General features: G+C 45.6%; 1 protein-coding gene across 1 annotated transcript; it reads right to left on the bottom strand.

The window, feature by feature from the left end:
* Positions 1 to 1,044: 1,044 nt before the first annotated feature.
* On the bottom strand, positions 1,045 to 9,316 carry LOC136484974 (FHA domain-containing protein FHA2-like). The gene is made up of 3 exons (XM_066481930.1): positions 8,685 to 9,316; positions 2,887 to 3,026; positions 1,045 to 1,446 (listed from the first exon to the last, which is right to left on the bottom strand). Exons 1-3 carry the CDS (start codon positions 9,241 to 9,243, stop codon positions 1,237 to 1,239), a joined length of 909 nt encoding a protein of 302 aa, XP_066338027.1. The 5' UTR covers positions 9,244 to 9,316; the 3' UTR covers positions 1,045 to 1,236.
* Between the last annotated feature and the right edge of the window lie 9,487 nt (positions 9,317 to 18,803).

The raw sequence follows: 18,803 nt of genomic DNA, 5'->3' as shown, positions 1-18,803 counted from the left end.
TGAAAACTGAGACGGTTACATCTCATCACCGTGTCTCGCAACCAAACACTACCAGCCTGTTCGGTTGGGGCTGAAACGATCGTATACGATCGTAGATTATTACTGCGGGCTGGTTTGGTGTGAGAAAAAATACTGGTCTGGCTAAAAATTTACGATCGTTTACGACCAAGCGAACAGGCCGTACATACACTTTCTGCACGAGCTGTCATGCCACACGACCCTTGACCTCACCAAGACCGATGTTGCAGGTGAGCTAGGTGCATTGCTTGCCCCACGACATCGTGGATCTTGCACACCTCGATCACATGATCAAGCGGGAACACATTGACAGTGTTCACGTGTTTTTTTAGAATCATGCTCCATATCATGGTGCCCAGCTCGGAAGAGACATACCACACGATTTTAGAAAAAAAAAATCTGAAATGGGTCTCATATTTTTCTAAACCGAAACAAAATTTCAATTATTTTTAGATTGCTTCATATTTTAGAATTTTTAATTGCATTCTGAACTAATATAATTTTTCTAAGATTCGTTCAATTTTAGGATTTTTAATTGCATATTTTCATTCAATTTTAGTGCCAGTTGCTACAAAATCTAAAATTATTCGAATATATTGATAACGTTGGCTACAATTTGATTGGAATTCTTTTTCAATGTAAAATACACCGTACAGCGTTGGACAGAGGGAGTAGATGAAAACGGATCGGATACGGACGGATATCACCGATATTACATTTGTTTTCATATTTTTGTCCGGATTCGGATTCGAATACGGATAGTGTCAACTATGTCGGATAGAATACGATTGGATATCAACATCATAAATATGCGATTTGAGTATTCAGATACAGTATCAGATGATGGATATCCGGACTCGAATACGGACAGATCTTAACCCCTCTAAACGGATTCGGTTTCGAATACGGTCGGAAAATATCCGTACCATTTTCATCCATAGCCCTGGGCATCACACAAACCCATCAACAAGTTGGCCACCAAAGTAGCATGGCACCAGATCACGAAATATAGCATGGCTAAATCAATAATCATTAAACTCTGTGTTTTGTCAATTTGCTGGGGGAATATTCTCCACAACCGATGTATCAACCAAAATGCAAACAAAAGGAAAATAAAAAGCTCAAATCCTTTAAACCTCTAACTATTTTTTTACAAAGGTAGCAAAAGAATACTCCAAGCTATACAACACCACCCTTGGAGGAGTGTTTGAGAAATTATCAAGATTGTAGTGAGACCAAAGAGACAAACTCGGTGCTCAAACCCCCACCTTTCCTAATGTTGATCACAAAATGCTCAGGGTACTTTCTTAGCAGCAATGCAAGTCCATGCCATGGTCTACCATCAGTTTCAGTCTCCGGAAAGTCTTCAGATGTCAGATATTTTCGCACCCTGCTGTGGTGCCACATATTGCCGTACTTATCAAACATCTAATACAACAGAAAGATTTGTTAGAAATAAACAGAAGGATATAATAAACATGAAGGAAATGTAAAATAGAGCAAACTACACGACATCTGATTAGGACATAAGCCACAGGAAGTAAACAATAATTGCAAACAAGAAACTGTCAAGCACAGAATAGGAAACAGAGCAGGGCACCAAATGGTCCTTGATCATGAGACACTGGTTGTGCCCAGACCTATTAGTACTGGAAAAATAAAGTGGCAACTACCGGCTTCTAGAAGATTACAACCACCACATTTTGATTAAAAAAAGACCACATATGGTTTGTTTTTTTCTTTTTTTTAATGAACCCCATTTGGATTTGGTAGAACAGAATTTGCATGGTTCAAATTTCGAAATACTACTAACCCATATACCATTGTATGGAAGCTTTCAGCCTACAACTAGTAGAAAGGTGACTGACTATGTCCAGTTTCAGTAGTTCTGTGTCTTGTTTAAAAAACATTAAGCACAGTGGAAATTACCAGTAAAATGTATATATTAGAAAAAACATGTATTTATCAGATAGCATTGCAAAAGCTAGGATCCAACTTGCTCAAGCAAAACCTTAGGCTGCTAAAAAAAAAAAAAAAACTGAGAAGCTTATTCTACAGAAATATTGCCTCCACTCCAAATCATAGTTCACTTTGGCTTTGTCCCAAGTCAAACTTCTCTAACTTTGACTTAGTTATTAGAAAAGTATATACTAACATCTACAAGTTCAAATAAATGCACTATCATGACATATTTCATAGAGAATTTAATGAAACTAACCCGATGTTGTAAAAGTTAGAGAAGTTTGACTTACTGCAAGTTAAAGTCAGCTATAATTTGGAACAGAGGGAGTACTATCTTTTTTTTCGAAACCAAAATCGGGCCATTTCCACTATCAGCGAACTGAAATACAGATGTTCGAGCAGACATATCTGAATTCTGAAGGGGCAGAAAGGGGGGGGGGGGGGGGGGGGGGGTGATATTGCCACACAACTAACGTCTGACAGCGCAAGCCTGCTTCAAGCTGTCCCAGCTGCAAGTGGTAGTAAAACTATCTGGTACTCCATGATTGTTATACAAACAAACTTGTAACAGCAGATTAGATTTTAACTCTACTTGGATCATGAGGTCAATCCTTACTGAACAAGGAGCTTAGATCAACCTATGCAAGGTTCTTTTTTACTGGAATTCTATAACCTATAGATACCCTTAGCATAGCCATAGACACGAAAAGGAGTGTATGTGGGCACCATAATTCATTTCGTCAAAGGGAGGACAGTAGAGGGGTAAGGGTTACGCTCAGGCTATCATAATGCAAAGGTACAGGGAATGGCAGCATCCATAAGAATAAGATTTTAGCTAAAACAAGGGGGACAGCAAAGAAATAGCATCTACTGATACTTCTCCATGAGAAAAAAAAACTTCCTTACCACTTCATGAAGCTTGTTCATAGAAATCCATTCCTGAGGTCCACAGAGATCAGACAAGATAGTAGCAGCAGATGAGATAGCATCTTTCTCTTCCAACTGAAGCAAAAGTTGATCATCTGCTTCCCTGTAAGATTTTGATCCTGCAGCAGAATAAAACAGTTATTTGTCTTCAACATGATCAAATTATTTTGACAACACTATGGAAGATTATATATATATATATGAAAAATATGAGTGCACACAGGTTCCATGGGAAAAGCCCGAAATTCTACTAAAAGTGATGAACCAAGTAGTAAAGTATTAATAATGCAATAAAAAAAGGGCAGACCCAGTGCCGGAGGCTCCCACATGAGTGGGGTCTGGGGAAGGGAAAAAACGAGGCAAGCCTTCCCCCCGCAAAATCTACGGAGAGGCTGCTTAGAACCCGCGACCTGGTGACTCAGTAAGACAGCTCTCACCACTGCACCAGGCCTGCCCTTCTAAAGTATTAATAATGCAATATCTAAAGTAATAGAAACTAGCCATTTCATGATACTTAGTATGCACTGATGCTCTAAACAATCTATAATGAAATGTTTTACACTGCAGGCAACAGAAAGCTATCTGTGCTTACATCCTTACAATGTTTCAATCTTCCAGATCAAACATAGCTCTCGATTCAGATACTATTTCAAATAAAAAGATGGTGAGAAATGTATGAATTAGCTATGTAGACATTAGCCCCACCAACAGCACCGTCCAAAATTATTGTTAAAAAAAAATCAGATTTGTACATGTCATGTGGGGCCAAGGCTATGTCAGGCGCCGGCGCAACCGCGACGCACGCCGCGCCGAGGAACGCGCGGCCCGCGCGGACCAGGCTGTTCCAGCGAGCCTTGGCTAGATGGGAAGTAGGGCGGTTAGTTGTTAAATCCCTAGAATCAAGGAGTGATTAGTTTCCCTTTTGGTTGGCCTCATGGCTATATGTATCCAGCAACAAGAAGTTAAGAATTAAGCAAGGAATTATCCCTAAACTCCTCTCTCGCTCTCGTTCAACCAAAGCCTGCGGCGGAGGGGTAAACCTCGCCGGAGAAGACGGATCGCGACTACGAGTTACGTAGTCGGGGTCGTGCTATCCTAGGGTTTGAGGCCCTTGACAACCTTTAAGACCTATCGTCTGGGACTTCGCCACAAGATCCATGTCGTTCCAGCATCAAGGGCGCTCCGTCTGCTGGTCGGGCGTGCCCTCGGCCTCCGCCGCGCGCCTGCGCACCATCGCCGCGGCCAGTGGGACACTCCTGGACGAGCTCCTGACCGCCTACAGGGACATCTTCACCGAACCGACCGGCCTTCCACCCCAGCGCACCCGCGACCACGCGATCGTCCTCAAGCCAGGCTCCGCTCCCGTGGCAGTTCGCCCGTACCGGTACCCGGCGGCCCACAAGGACGAATTGGAACGCCAGTGCGCCGCGATGATCGAGCAGGGCGTCGTCCGACGCAGCGACTCGCCCTTCTCCTCACCGGTCCTCCTCGTCAAGAAGGCCGACGGCTCGTGGCGGTTCTGCGTCGACTACCGCGCCCTCAACGCTCTCACTGTCAAGGACTCCTTCCCGATCCCCGTCGTCGACGAACTCCTCGACGAGCTCCACGGCGCGCGCTTCTTCACCAAGCTGGACTTGCGTTCGGGGTACCATCAAGTGCGGATGCGGCCGGAGGACATCCACAAGACGGCATTCCGCACCCACGATGGCCTCTACGAGTTCCTGGTGATGCCCTTCGGGCTTTGCAACGCCCCGGCAACATTCCAGGCACTGATGAACGACATCCTCCGGGCCTACCTCCGGCGGTTTGTACTCGTGTTCTTTGATGACATTTTGATCTACAGCACCACATGGGCAGATCACCTCCGGCACCTTCGCATCATCCTCACACTACTGCGCCAGCACCGCCTGTTCGTGAAACGGTCCAAGTGCTCCTTTGGGGTGGCCTCCGTCGCCTACCTGGGCCACACCATCTCCGCGGCCGGTGTCGCCATGGACCCCGCCAAGGTCCAGGCCATCCACGACTGGCCCCGTCCCAGATCGGCTCGAGCGGTGCGAGGCTTCCTCGGCTTGGCAGGCTACTACAGGAAGTTCGTCCACAACTACGGGGCCATTGCGGCGCCCCTCACGGCGCTCCTCAAGAAGGAAGGGTTCGCGTGGAACCCTGATGCGGAGGCAGCATTCGGCGCCCTCAAAGGGGCCGTGACTTCGGCACCGGTACTGACCTTGCCGGACTTCACCAAGTCCTTCGTCGTCGAGTGTGACGCGTCCACACACGGCTTTGGCGCCGTCCTGCTCCAGGAGGGCCACCCGGTCGCATTCTTCAGCCGGCCCGTCGCGCCCAGGCACAGCTCCCTCGCGGCGTATGAGCGGGAGCTCATCGGTCTCGTGCTCGCGGTGCGGCACTGGAGGCCATATCTGTGGGGCCGCCGCTTCCTCGTTAAGACGGACCACCACAGCCTCAAGTTCCTGCTGGACCAGCGTCTCGCCACCATACCGCAGCACCACTGGGTCGGCAAGCTACTTGGCTTTGACTTCACCGTCGAGTACAAGTCCGGGGCAACCAACACTGTGGCGGACGCCCTCTCCCGTCGCGATGCTGAGGAGGACAGCATGGGCGGCCTCCGCGCAGTCTCGGCACCGCGCTTCGACTTCATCGGCCGTCTTCGCCACGCTCAGGCCGTCGACCCTGCCTTGGTCGCCATCCACGACGACGTACGGGCCGGCACGCGCGCCGCGCCTTGGACGGTGGCCGATGACATGGTGCTGTACGACGGGCGCCTGTACATACCGCCCGCATCGTCCTTGCTCCTGGAGATCGTCGCGGCGGTCCATAACGATGGCCACGAGGGCGTTCAGCGCACCCTGCACCGACTTCGCCGTGACTTTCATTTTCCCAACATGCGTCGTGTTGTGCAGGATTTCGTGCGGGAGTGCGTCACGTGCCAACGCTACAAGTCGGAGCACCTCAACCCGGCGGGACTTCTCATGCCCTTGCCCGTTCCCACCGTCGTATGGGCGGACATCGGTCTCGACTTCATCGAAGCCCTTCCCCGGGTCAACGGCAAGTCCGTCATCCTCTCAGTCGTCGACCGCTTCAGCAAGTACTGCCACTTCATCGCCCTCGCCCACCCGTACACCGCCGAGTCCGTGGCCCAAGCATTCTTCGCCGACATCGTCCGCCTACACGGCATGCCGCAGTCCATGGTCTCCGACCGTGACCCGGTGTTTACCTCCACGTTTTGGCGCGAGCTCATGCGCCTGATGGGGACCAAGCTGCACATGTCCTCCGCCTTCCACCCACAGTCGGATGGCCAGACCGAGGCGGCGAACAGGGTTATTGTCATGTACTTGCGCTGCTTCACCGGAGATCGGCCCCGCCAATGGCTCCGGTGGCTGCCGTGGGCCGAGTACGTCTACAACACGGCCTTCCAGTCATCCCTTCGGGAGACACCGTTCCGCGTGGTGTACGGCCGCGACCCGCCCACCATCCGCTCGTACGAGCCCGGCGAGACTCGGGTCGCCGCTGTTGCCCGGGACATGGAGGAGCGCGACGCCTTCCTCGCTGACGTACGCCATCGTTTGGAGCAAGCACAGGCGGTCCAGAAGCTGCACTACGACAAGCATCATCGGCAGGTGTCTTACTCCGTCGGGGATTGGGCCCTCCTTCGCATCCGCCAGCGTGCCGCGTCGTCCCTGCCTCAAGCACCGACGGGCAAGCTGAAGGCCCGCTTCCTCGGTCCGTACCGCGTCGTCCAGCTCATCAACGATGTCGCGGTGCGTCTGGAGCTACCCCCGCAGGCTCGCATTCACGACGTGTTCCACGTGGGCACCCTCAAGAAGTTCATCGGAACACCGCCGACGACTCCCCCACCCTTGCCTGACATCAAGCATGGCTCGGTCGTCCCTGCGCCAGACCGCGTGACTCAGACTCGTTTGGCCCGTGGAGTTCGTCAGGTGCTGGTCTACTGGCGCGGCGAGCCGGCATCATCAGCGACCTGGGAGGACCTCGACGAGTTTCGCACCACTTATCCAGCATTTCAGCTCGAGGACGAGCTAGATCTCGAGGGGGGGAGAGATGTCATGTGGGGCCAAGGCTATGTCAGGCGCCGGCGCAACCGCGACGCACGCCGCGCCGAGGAACGCGCGGCCCGCGCGGACCAGGCTGTTCCAGCGAGCCTTGGCTAGATGGGAAGTAGGGCAGTTAGTTGTTAAATCCCTAGAATCAAGGAGTGATTAGTTTCCCTTTTGGTTGGCCTCATGGCTATATGTATCCAGCAACAAGAAGTTAAGAATTAAGCAAGGAATTATCCCTAAACTCCTCTCTCGCTCTCGTTCAACCAAAGCCTGCGGCGGAGGGGTAAACCTCGCCGGAGAAGACGGATCGCGACTACGAGTTACGTAGTCGGGGTCATGCTATCCTAGGGTTTGAGGCCCTTGACAGTACATGTTCAGGAATTAGGATCTAAGAAGCAGATGCATTAAGAAGGCAACTTGCTATCCTGTCAGCAGACCAGAAATACAGACAACATTCACCACGTAACTATGATCAACAAAGAGTTATAGATAAGTTAGGAAACCTAAAAAAGGAAGAAGAGTTTTGGCAACTGCTCTTAGTAGACAAACAGAAAACCTAAGAATCATATACAGGTTTACTGGAATGCCAAAAAAAACCTAGTCCTGCGAACTTACATCCCTTATTGTGTAAGGCCTAAGGACATGGTATGTCTAGAAAAGCATGCAACAGAAGTATAGAGCTAGGAAATCAAAGAAATATATTTTCCTGCCATTACATTAAGAATCCTAAAGTTACTGAAGATCATATTTTGTCTAGCTTGAGGGAAGAAATCATATTTGATTTTGATTTCATATATCTAATGTATTTTTCTTGACTGCAATAACTGTCATAATGTGGCATTACTACAATAGGCTGTTAAAGAAGACTTGCAAAGAAAAAACATTGGCGATCCAAAGATACTGGCAATGTTGGGTAATACGATACACAAAGTGGAGTGACAGAAAGATCTGAACATGCCCCAAAATACATACTACATTGCTGTCACCATTAAGTTTGCAATAACATAAGGTGTGTAAAGTTTGAAAACAACAAAGAACTCCAAATCCTTGAGCTGGCAGGAACAGTAATTTCACTAGCATCAAAAGATGCAAATAACGCTAGTCACCTCCTACAATCTTTTGCAGCACAAACCAATGTCGCCCCCGCCCCCCCCCCCCCCCCCCCCCCCCCCCCCCCGGCGCTCGCGTATGCCTCTTGCACATCCATCAGGACAAGAGCATCATCTCAACAATGAAACTTATGGTTGCCACCCATTCAATGAAAAAGATATAACACTATCACTATGCGATCCACTCTCATCCAATTGGCAAGCATAAGCGCAACAACTCAAACCCAGCAATCATGAAGAAACCAGAAGCGAACAATACATAACAATGTAAAGACAATAAATAAATGAAACTCTATTACCACCAAATTCACTGCATGATGTATCACCCATTTCATTGGAATATACAGAAAAAATTACAGCATAAGCATGAAGTATGGCCTCATCACCAATCACATGAACTTGATAATGCCAATTCACAAAAAAACAAACTCAATGTACAATCAGACAAGCAGCAACTATCATTTCAGTATTTCACCAATCAAATGAACTTGATAATGTAATCCCAATTCCCAAAGAGCAAATGCAATGTACAATCGGACAAGTAGCAATTCTTCAAATCCAACAGAGATCAAGAAATGCAAGAATTCAGTACCGTTATCCCCATCCCTCCGACGCTTTGCCGCTGCCACTGCCACGGCCTCTCCCTGTTCATCCTCATCCTCGTCGTCATCAGACGGAGGCGGCGGGATCGCGCGCTGGACGGCGGGGGCACGGCGCGGGATGCCGGCGTCGAAGACGGAGCGGGAGGGGAGGAGGAAGTAGAACTTGGCGTCCCCCATCTGGAGGAGGTCCTGGGAGTCGAGCTTGACGGGGGCGGACCCGGGGACGTGGTGCACGCCCTCGACGAGGCAGCCGTTCTTGCCAAGCACCTCGAGCGCGAACCGGCGGCGCGGGAAGTCGTAGAAGATGCGCGCATGGCGGCGGGAGACGTTCGTGCCTCCGCCGAGGGCGCCGAGGTCCACGTCGACGCCGTCGTCGGCCTCCGGCGGCGGGGCGGCGGGACCCTTGCTGCTGCGGCAGCTATGGCGACCAAGGACGATGGAGTAGGTCTGCATGTAGTACTCGAAGCACTCGCCCTGCAGCTTCGCGAATCCTACGTCCCGGTCCGACGCCGCCGGCGAGTCGGCGGCTGGGCGCCGCGCGTTCCCCATGTGTAGCCGAGGAGGGGTTTGGGGTTTGGACCGTTTGATTCTGATTAGGGGCTTATAGGGCAACAGTGCGAGGACGAGCAGAAAAATCCTCTCTCTCAATTGCGCTGAGATTATTACCCGCCCGCCGGCGGCGATCAGGCGATACGACCATAACCTTGAGCGAAAACTAGCTATGTTGGGCTGCAACCGGAATTTAGGGCCGGCCCATATACGAGTACAAACTACTCCCTATAAGCCGGGTGGTGTAGCACTTTGACATTTGTTTGAATTTATTACAAACTACTCATTTTCTTTCAAATTATAAGATGTTTTGATTTTTTAGATAGCTTTTGCTAATACTTAAATATATTGTAGCAAAAATATGCACGTGTGATACGCACGTATTTATTATTTCAATTAATCATATATTGTCTAAATTATATATGAATATTAAATTATGAACTAATTATCTCTTGCTTTTGAGACTAATAATACTACCTTAATTGGATAATTATGCTGATATCCGGATTTTTTTTTCAGATACGGATACTGAAGCCTTGTTTGATTTCTCATAACTAAAATTTAGCTACTAAAATCAATGACTAAACTTTAGTCACTTTTATTTGGTTCTAGTGACTAAAGACCATTAAAACATTTCAACAAATACCAAACTCTCCTAATGAATGTACAAATCAGGGTGGGGGACTGGCAATAATGAGAGACAGCCCCTGTCTACTGGGCACTTTAGCCCACTTTAGCACCTCTTGGAGTAATAATATAACTAAACTACTTTAGTTCCTTTTCAATCGGTTTATTAGACAGTTTAGCAGGTAAAATGACTAAAATTTAGTCAGGGTGAAGCGGATACCATATATTGTCTAAATTATATATGAATATTAAATTATGAACTAATTATCTCTTGCTTTTGAGACTAATAATACTACCTTAATTGGATAATTATGCTGATATCCGGATTTTTTTTTCAGATACGGATACTGAAGCCTTGTTTGATTTCTCATAACTAAAATTTAGCTACTAAAATCAATGACTAAACTTTAGTCACTTTTATTTGGTTCTAGTGACTAAAGACCATTAAAACATTTCAACAAATACCAAACTCTCCTAATGAATGTACAAATCAGGGTGGGGGACTGGCAATAATGAGAGACAGCCCCTGTCTACTGGGCACTTTAGCCCACTTTAGCACCTCTTGGAGTAATAATATAACTAAACTACTTTAGTTCCTTTTCAATCGGTTTATTAGACAGTTTAGCAGGTAAAATGACTAAAATTTAGTCAGGGTGAAGCGGATACTTTATGTGGATGTCGAATACGAATGTAATATAGTCGATATCCGACGAACACGGATAAACCGTGAAAAAATTGGATATATCCCACACGGATACTGGCCCCGTTCACGTGCCCTTAAACCCAGCTTGATCCGTTTATTTTTTCATCCGGAACAGTGTTTTTCTCTCACAAATTCATCCAGCATTCCTCCAAACCATCCAGATTCCTCCAGAATTCAGCAAGCGAACACGACCAGCTGTGTTGTAGCCTGTAGCCCACTAAGCCGACGTCAGTCTCCCTGTCTAAAGCTTATTTGGTTATTACAGTATCTCCTAAAATTCATGTTACATCGAATATTTGGACACATGTATGGAGTATTAAATATAGACTAATTATGAAACTAATTACACCACTTACGACTAATTTGCGAGACGAATCTTTTAAACATAATTAGTCAATGATTTGACAACGTGGTGCTATAATAAATATGTGCTAATTATAGATTAATTAGACTTAAAAAAATCGTCTTACAAATTAGTCTGCATCTATATAATTAGTTTTATAATTAATCTATATTTAATGTTTTTTATTAGTTTTTAAATATTTGATATTTGATGTGACATAAATTTTAGAAGAACTGAACACCCCCTAACCCTACGCAGGCGCAGCAGTCACGGCGTCACGCACACGCTCGCGACTCGCGAGGTCTTGCCGCCAGCTGTCCCCTCCGGAACTCCGCTGCTCCATCTCCGCCCCTCGCCGCTGGCTGTCCCCTCCTGACCTCCGCTGCTCCATCTCCGCCCCTCGCAGTCGCAGATCAGGTATCGCCTCTCTTCTCCTCCGCTCCAACTCAACTTAGCCCAGTAGGGTTTCGATTTCATAAGCTTCTACAATGTCAGGCTCACGATTGTTGGGTTTTTTTTTTCTTTGAATATGTTGGATTTAGGATGCCTACTGGTACTGGAAGTGAGAGTGTATGTGCAAGCACGGGAGCATCCCCTGCTGCTGCCTCTACACCGGTTGGCACAGGTCAATCAGCCGTCCCTCAATCAGCAGCTTCAAGTCTCTAATCGTTGCGACAGGTAAACAATGTTTTTTATTCACGATGAATCGACTCTGAATCTTGCATTTGTTATTTCCTCTGTTTTGGATATATTGGCATGGGCGGATTTTCTTTTTGAATACAATCCATTGTTTTAAAAAATTAAATCCTGAATATACATGCTTTTGCTTGTATCATATAAATGGACTTGTATCGAGAATAAAATATTTTTTGAATATTCTATATCATAGCTCCAGAACATCTGTGTACAATGTTTTTTGTCCTCCTTCCAGTGGGGTCAATAGCTTTGTTTTTGCCAACACCCACGTACTTTTGCGTGAAACACCCCGTGACAACGCTACGTATAGTTGGCCATGAGAGATACTGGTTCGGGTAAGTAAATACCTACATTAGGTATGGTTTGACCTTGGGCTTTATTTATTGTCATTGCGAAACTCAACCTGATCGGAAGTTGCTTCCGCTTAAATTTGAAGGGCAACGTAAGGTCCTCAGAAGGAGACATAGGAATTCTTGGTATGAACACTCTAGTTCCAGCATGCTGCCCATTAACAATTTCAGCGTCGATTGAGTTGTTTTGAAATTCTCTGACGATTAGCCTTGTCCCATTGCAAAGTCCGTTGTGAGGATCTAGGTTATGTAGCAAGATAACCGGGCAATTCTTTTTGACTTTGAGCTCATGAGGAGGCAACCCATTTGGTGTAATAGTATTAAGGAAATCAATAGGGTAATTATTTCTTGAATCATCATCGACCGAATCAAAACTATAGTATACCTTCTCATCTCCGGGAAACTTTTCAATCATTAACTTGTTCACTGCATCGACGTGCTCGTTCCTTGTAGAAAGAATTGCTCGCTCGCTCATATAATCTGTAGAGTTGCAATTCGCTCGTAGATTCGGAAATACCCTATCGATAAGAATGTTAATGTTAATGGAAGCATCTTCTAAATTTGTCATTTTATTTTTTAAGGAATTCTTTGCAAAATCTTCATCGTTGCATGTAATCAGAATATCATTAGGCAGTTGAACATAATCATCGCCAAATGTTTCCGTGCCATTTCCAATTCTTAATAGGTATTCCAAGAACCATGTGTCTTTTTGAGCCCGCATATTCTGGGTGAGCCAAATGCTCCGTACATTATACCATATATATGATCTCAGCAAAGTAGCATCTGTGATCTGGGCTCTTGTTCCTCGTGTCACTACAGGAAGAACATGCCTGAAGTCACCTCCAAACAACATGACCTTACCACCAAAAGGTTGATTGCAGCCCATTATATCTTGCAATGTTCTATCAAGTGTTAATACCGCTTGTCTCTTTGTCATTGCAACTTCGTCCCATGTTATTAGAGCAGCCCTGCGAAGCAACATAGCAGTTCCACTCTGTTTTGAAAAGCTACACATGGTATTAGCATCTATTTTGATAGGAATCTTGAATCTTGAGTGGGCAGTGCGACCACCGGGCATAATAGATGCTGCTATACCAGATGTTGCGGTAGCAATTGCAATAAGATTCATTGATCTCACTTTAGCCAATAAAGCCATATATAGATATGTCTTTCCTGTGCCTCCAGGACCATCAATAAAGAATACACGGCTTCGTTTATTGAGCACATGATCTAGTATCTCATCAAAAGCAGCTCGTTGCTTCACATTCAGTGTATCAATAATCTTTAGGTGATCTTTGTCAAAACCAGCCTTTAGTTCCTCTGTAAGCTCTCTATAATAGTCCCTTGATAAATCATCTATAAATTTCAAAGACAAATAAGGCACATGTTTTCATTATGTGTATAAAATGGACAAAGTAACATGAACATGAAGCAATAATAGTAGAGGTTATATAATATCACTAATTAAAGTGAACTACCTCACTTGATTCGTCCAGTTCTGGAAGGCCATAGCTTTTAATACCTCTTCCCATTGAAGCAACATGATTCGAGATGTCTCTAAGCACCATTTGCTCAACCAAGCCAGAGTTCCCATGGGACCGACGGCAATCCTCGGCCATTGACTCAAAATGCTTATCCCAGAGGCTACGAACATTGGCACACTCACAAAAGACCATAATCGTTGCAAATAACCTCCTAAGCACAAGGCATTTTGAATACTTTAGATTCAGTCAAGCATGCATCTAATGTCTCATCGGTCTCCACAAAGCCCATGGCCTCACAAGCCTGTCTAAACGTAGGATATGTAGTACCATGCCAAGTTCTAAGATCCTCAAATGAGGTTGCACCCCTCACATGGTTTAATAGCACCCGTAGGTAGTATCTTTCACCTTCAGCAGGGTGAGCATACACGAGCCTGCCAATCTGTGTGCGTTGTTTTCTAGGCTCCCAGCGTTTATGAGACTTCTTCCAAATGAAGTATTCTGGGAACTCCCTGTATAAGCAGTGTTTTCAGGACGGCTGGTCGAGTCTGGACGCCTGGGGACCGTCCAGAACGTCCAGGACGATTAGTCGTCGTCCTGGACGATTAATCGACCCTGGACGAGTCCCCTGGTCGTCCCCTATATATGGGGAACTGATATACCATATATATTATATAGTTACTCAAACTAATATACACACACTAATATACTACATGTTCTGGGCTCTAGATAGGTCAGTTGGCCACTTACCTGGCTGCTGCAGAGCCCTTTCTTGTCTTGCTGGCTGCTGCTGACAAACTGAAATTATAGAAAAATAAAGCACATTAGCAAGGAAATATGGTGAAAGGCAATCAGGTGAAAGGCAATCAAGTGATCAACAAAGGAAATTAAAACAGTAAAGCACACAATTTAAACCAGTCCAGAACTGCATAGTGCATAGTGGCTAGTGGGCATAGTGCCACACTGCCATTGCCATAGTGCATAGTGCAATAGTGCATACATCAAGTCCAGTACATAAATAGGCAAAACAGCCAATGATCTAAAGAACTACTCAAGTAGAGTGCCATCTACACAAAAGCCTCCTCCATCTCCATCTGTTGCACATCCATGGGGGTCTTCATCCTCCTCCATTGGTGCCACAGGATCAGATGCATCTTGATCTTCTTGGTCTTCATTTCTTGCATCAGCATCATGGTCACTATCATCTTCCACTGCACATTGCCTCTGTCGATCTAGATCTACACAGAGAAACAGAGCTTCAAGCTTCAAAGCACCAAGATTGAACGAGGAGGTGATGACTGACCTGAGGAGGAGGAGCTCATATTCTTCGTGCAGTCTTCCTCCCTTGCACAGTTGGATCTGCAGTTCTGCACCTGCTGGATCTACAGGCCTGCGTGCCTGTAGCACTGCAGCAACCACAAGGAAGAGAGGGAGGGCAGCTGGAAGAGGGAGGGCAGCTGGGAACCAAGGGAGGGCAGCTGGAAGGGGGAGGAGCAGCTGGAAGGGAGAGGGAGGGCTGCTGCTGGACTGGGAGAGGTGAGAGACTAGAAGACTGAAGAGTGAGTGTGTCTGCCGTGTGAGTGAGAGGCTGAGGGAGTGAGGGGGTAGGAAAGGGAAACCCTAATGGGCTTGGGCCAAAATATAAAATAGGCCCAGCTCTCAGATACAGCCCACTCTCAGGCTGGACGGGCTGGACGACTAGCACAGCTTGGACGGGCGATTAATCGCGGCTGGACAACGATTAATCGGACGACTAGTTTCCTGGATGGTCTGGCCTATTCGGAGGCCCTGGTCGAGTTTCTAAAACCGTCTAGGACGATTAGTCGCGATTAATCGCGATTAATCGGACGTCCTAAAAACAGGGTGTATAAGTATTTCCGAGCTGCAGGATTTTCCATGTTTGTCCTGAAATACTTTGTAAGCATGGACCTCTTCGCCCTTTCACTTTGGACAACCTTATTTAGATCATCTCTAGATTTGTATGAGACCATATGCATACCTGGTAGGTGCACTTGCATTTGCAGTACAGGTGGTGACATAGAATACAAAGGAAAGCCATACAACCTGTACATCGCCTCTATAGCGGTTATACATCTTGCATTCCTATACTGCTTAATCTCATCAATTTTTTGTGCATCACTATTTGAAGGATCAACAATACACAATCATGACCTTTATATATGTACTTAACAGACTGAATACTGCAGCAAACCTCAACATTAATATGGCACTTATACTTCATCAGGAGCGTTGGGTTATATGGAACAACCCATCTGTTATCTAATTTTTCGCCCCTTACTTTCACACTTTGACCATCATCCCTTCTCCTATAAATCGGATATGAGTCCTTTCCTTGTTGGGTGGTTTCACAAAATTGACGAGGATACTGAAAACAACATTCTCCATCTACCATGCATGGGCAGTTTCGATTCAATGTACCACAAGGACCATGCATCATATGCTTGCAAACCAACCTATGCAACACGGGGTATTTCATTGGGTTAGGTAGCTCTGCTGATATAAATCTGTCATAGTCATCTGGACTCCTCAACTTATCATCTGGCTCCATAATCAAAAGGAAGTGTTCATGTGGTAGGCCTCTCTTCTGAAACTCTTACATGACAATATGCCGCGACCTTGCCAAGGACTCCTTTTTTAATCAAATCATGATGCAGGTTTAGTAATTTGGCCCTATACACCCTCGTCACCACATCAGGACGATCTTGAGGGGTTTGCCCAGGCAATAACTCTGCCATTATTTCATCCCAATAAGGGTTGCATGTCATTGTTATTAAAAAAATCTGGCTTACCAAACCTAGTCACTAAAGTCATTGCATCCATAAATCTCGCATGAACATCTCTATCACTTCCATGGAAATCTTTGGATAAGACAATTCTTTTTCCTGCCTCTGAAGCACGGGTCACTCCAGCAGCGAGTGTGTCGATTAGACCCTAGAGTGAAAGAAATATCAATAGATGATAATTTAATAAAGTGTGAAATGCACCTATTTTATGATTATTAAAAATGTCCTCACCTGGTAAAGGTCAGCACGGATGAGATCTTGATTATCCGGTTTAGGGTACCAGTCTAAGCGCATTGACTCAACTTTCACATATATGTCGACAGCCCATTGTTGGAAAAGACGACCACCACAAAAGAAGATGTTAAATTCCCCTTCACGCATCTGTAGCCTAAAACATAAGTATTCTCTTGCGCTGACAAAACGTCGAGATTCTTTATCTGTCGTCAGAAGCATTTTTACTTTTATTTAGTTTGGTAAACAGTGTTCCATCAAGGGATACTGTGTATTTATTTTGTATATAATTCTTTATTTGAAAATAGAAGTCATACCTTGAGCTTCAGTATCCTCATCGTTTCCATCATTAGTATCGTTATTATCAGCGTCTCCTAACAATCAATAATTCTCTTAGCCAACAACAAATTACACATACAATAATTTCTAATGACTATGCAAATTGTAACATCATATACCTTGACCATCAGGTACCTCATCCAGCATAGCATCGTTTATATCAACTATATGGTCATCTACAATTTAAATAGTTTAAATAATAATCATCCAAAAAATATTGATATCAATAAATAAAATTTGCAATTATATATAGATCAATATAAAATATGTAATAGCAAATGAACCTTGTCGTTTACGTTTTGTATATTTCCTCTTAGGCTTGGACACAGGTGGTTCTTGGTACAATATCATTTTATCCTCCCAACCAGTTTCACCATTAGGGTATAACAAAGGATAAGCTAAAGGATCATAGCAGCCATGATAAGCCCTAATATAATGCGGACGGTCCTCGTGACCATATATTATTATGCTCTTGTCAAATCTATGTTGGGGATCATTTCCATCCATCCATATGGCAGCAACCTGTCCCATTGTAGGTGCATTGTATCTCCTTTGATCAACAGATATCTTCGTATTGAGAGCGATTGTGTAGGCTTGCAAGTTTGGCAGAGTGCCTAGACTCCTGAATGTTTGCACATATGGATTGTTTTGTAGAATTATCAATATTTTTCTAATCAACTCAGCATCAAGATGGGGAGACCTCTTAATCCTATGAGGTATAGAATTGTCTGTGTCATAAAAATACAACTGCATATGCCGTGGTCCTTTACCACCAGGCATGAGCGGATCCAACTTGTGGTATATCTGACCTTGTGCTTTAAACGTATAAACACCTGTACCTCTTGCTGTGGCCAATTGACGATCAACTGAAACACCAAAACTGGTGAAAGAGAAGTGCAAATTGAAGTATCTTATGTGCTTTCTGAAATACTTTGCATTACTATCTGTTTGACTGGTGAACAAATGTCGAAGTTCATCGGGCACTTTTGGTATAAATATATTGATGCGCCCCTTTCGACAACAAAAGGCAGGACCTTCACCAGGGAACCTTTTAGCACAGCAGAATTCACAGTTGGGCACCTTTTTTAACACAAGATGATTTTCAGGAAGGCCTCTATATACAAAGTCATAAGGATCAGGTTCCTTTGCCACTGAATCGGGTCTCATATAGTACTCATAGCGAAAATCTGCATTAGATCAGGAAGAATATTTGAACTCCACTATTGTTAGGACACCAATAAAATTAATTGAATGTATGTACTCACCTCTGTCGCTGAAAACCCTTGCCTCCTCATCCTCATATATGTCAGGGCCACCCTCATCTGGATCGAGGCAATCTAAATCATTTTCTGGTCGAAAGATAAAATTAGAGATGAAATTAATACCCAGTCTAAATGTACCCTGCCTCGCATTGTTAAATATAATTTGATAAATTTATAAAGAGTTAAATACACCAGCGGCCCTCGAACTTATAAGGATGTGTCACTTAGGTTCACGAACTCGGAAAATACACTTTTAGGTCCCTAAATTTATCAAGTGGTGCACCGCAGGTCCATATAATACACGTAGGCACTTCTAACTGACGTGGCATGACAGCGTGGCATGTATTTTTACATTTAACCCCTCTAATTCTCTCTTCTTCTCACATCGTAGCCCATGACCAACACAGCGTGGTTCAGAGCAGGCCCTTGAACCCTAGACGGCGCTGCTACCGGCGTTGATGCGGATGGACACCGGCTGCCCGAACACCCCCTGCTCCATCATCAGGGCGACCTCGTCAGCGCACAACCCGCAAAAAATATTGGCAGCCAGCACGGCGTGGTACGGGCTGTCCGTGGCCCACCCGGCTTGCATCTCTCGGTCATGTCCCAGTCCCACGGCGAGTTTCCAGCGGTAGGAAAGCACGCTGTTATGCTTGGCGAGCTCGCGTCATCAGTCGATGGACACACATCTTAGGACCTTGGGCGTGTGCGACATGCTTGTTAA

Source organism: Miscanthus floridulus, chromosome 10, assembly GCF_019320115.1.
Source record: "Miscanthus floridulus cultivar M001 chromosome 10, ASM1932011v1, whole genome shotgun sequence".
NCBI lineage: Eukaryota > Viridiplantae > Streptophyta > Magnoliopsida > Poales > Poaceae > Miscanthus > Miscanthus floridulus.
The sequence above is the reverse complement of the archived record's forward strand: the minus strand, read 5'-3'. Positions and strand labels throughout refer to the sequence as shown.

Excerpts from the sequence above, each read along its gene's own strand:
- LOC136484974 (XM_066481930.1), bottom strand. The coding sequence starts at position 9,243 with ATGGGGAACGCGCGGCGCCCAGCCGCCGACTCGCCGGCGGCGTCGGAC. Across the intron at positions 3,027-8,684 it reads TCGGAGGGATGGGGATAACG|GATCAAAATCTTACAGGGAA; the intron begins GTACTGAATTCT and ends ATTCTGCTGCAG. Across the intron at positions 1,447-2,886 it reads TGAACAAGCTTCATGAAGTG|ATGTTTGATAAGTACGGCAA; the intron begins GTAAGGAAGTTT and ends CTGTTGTATTAG.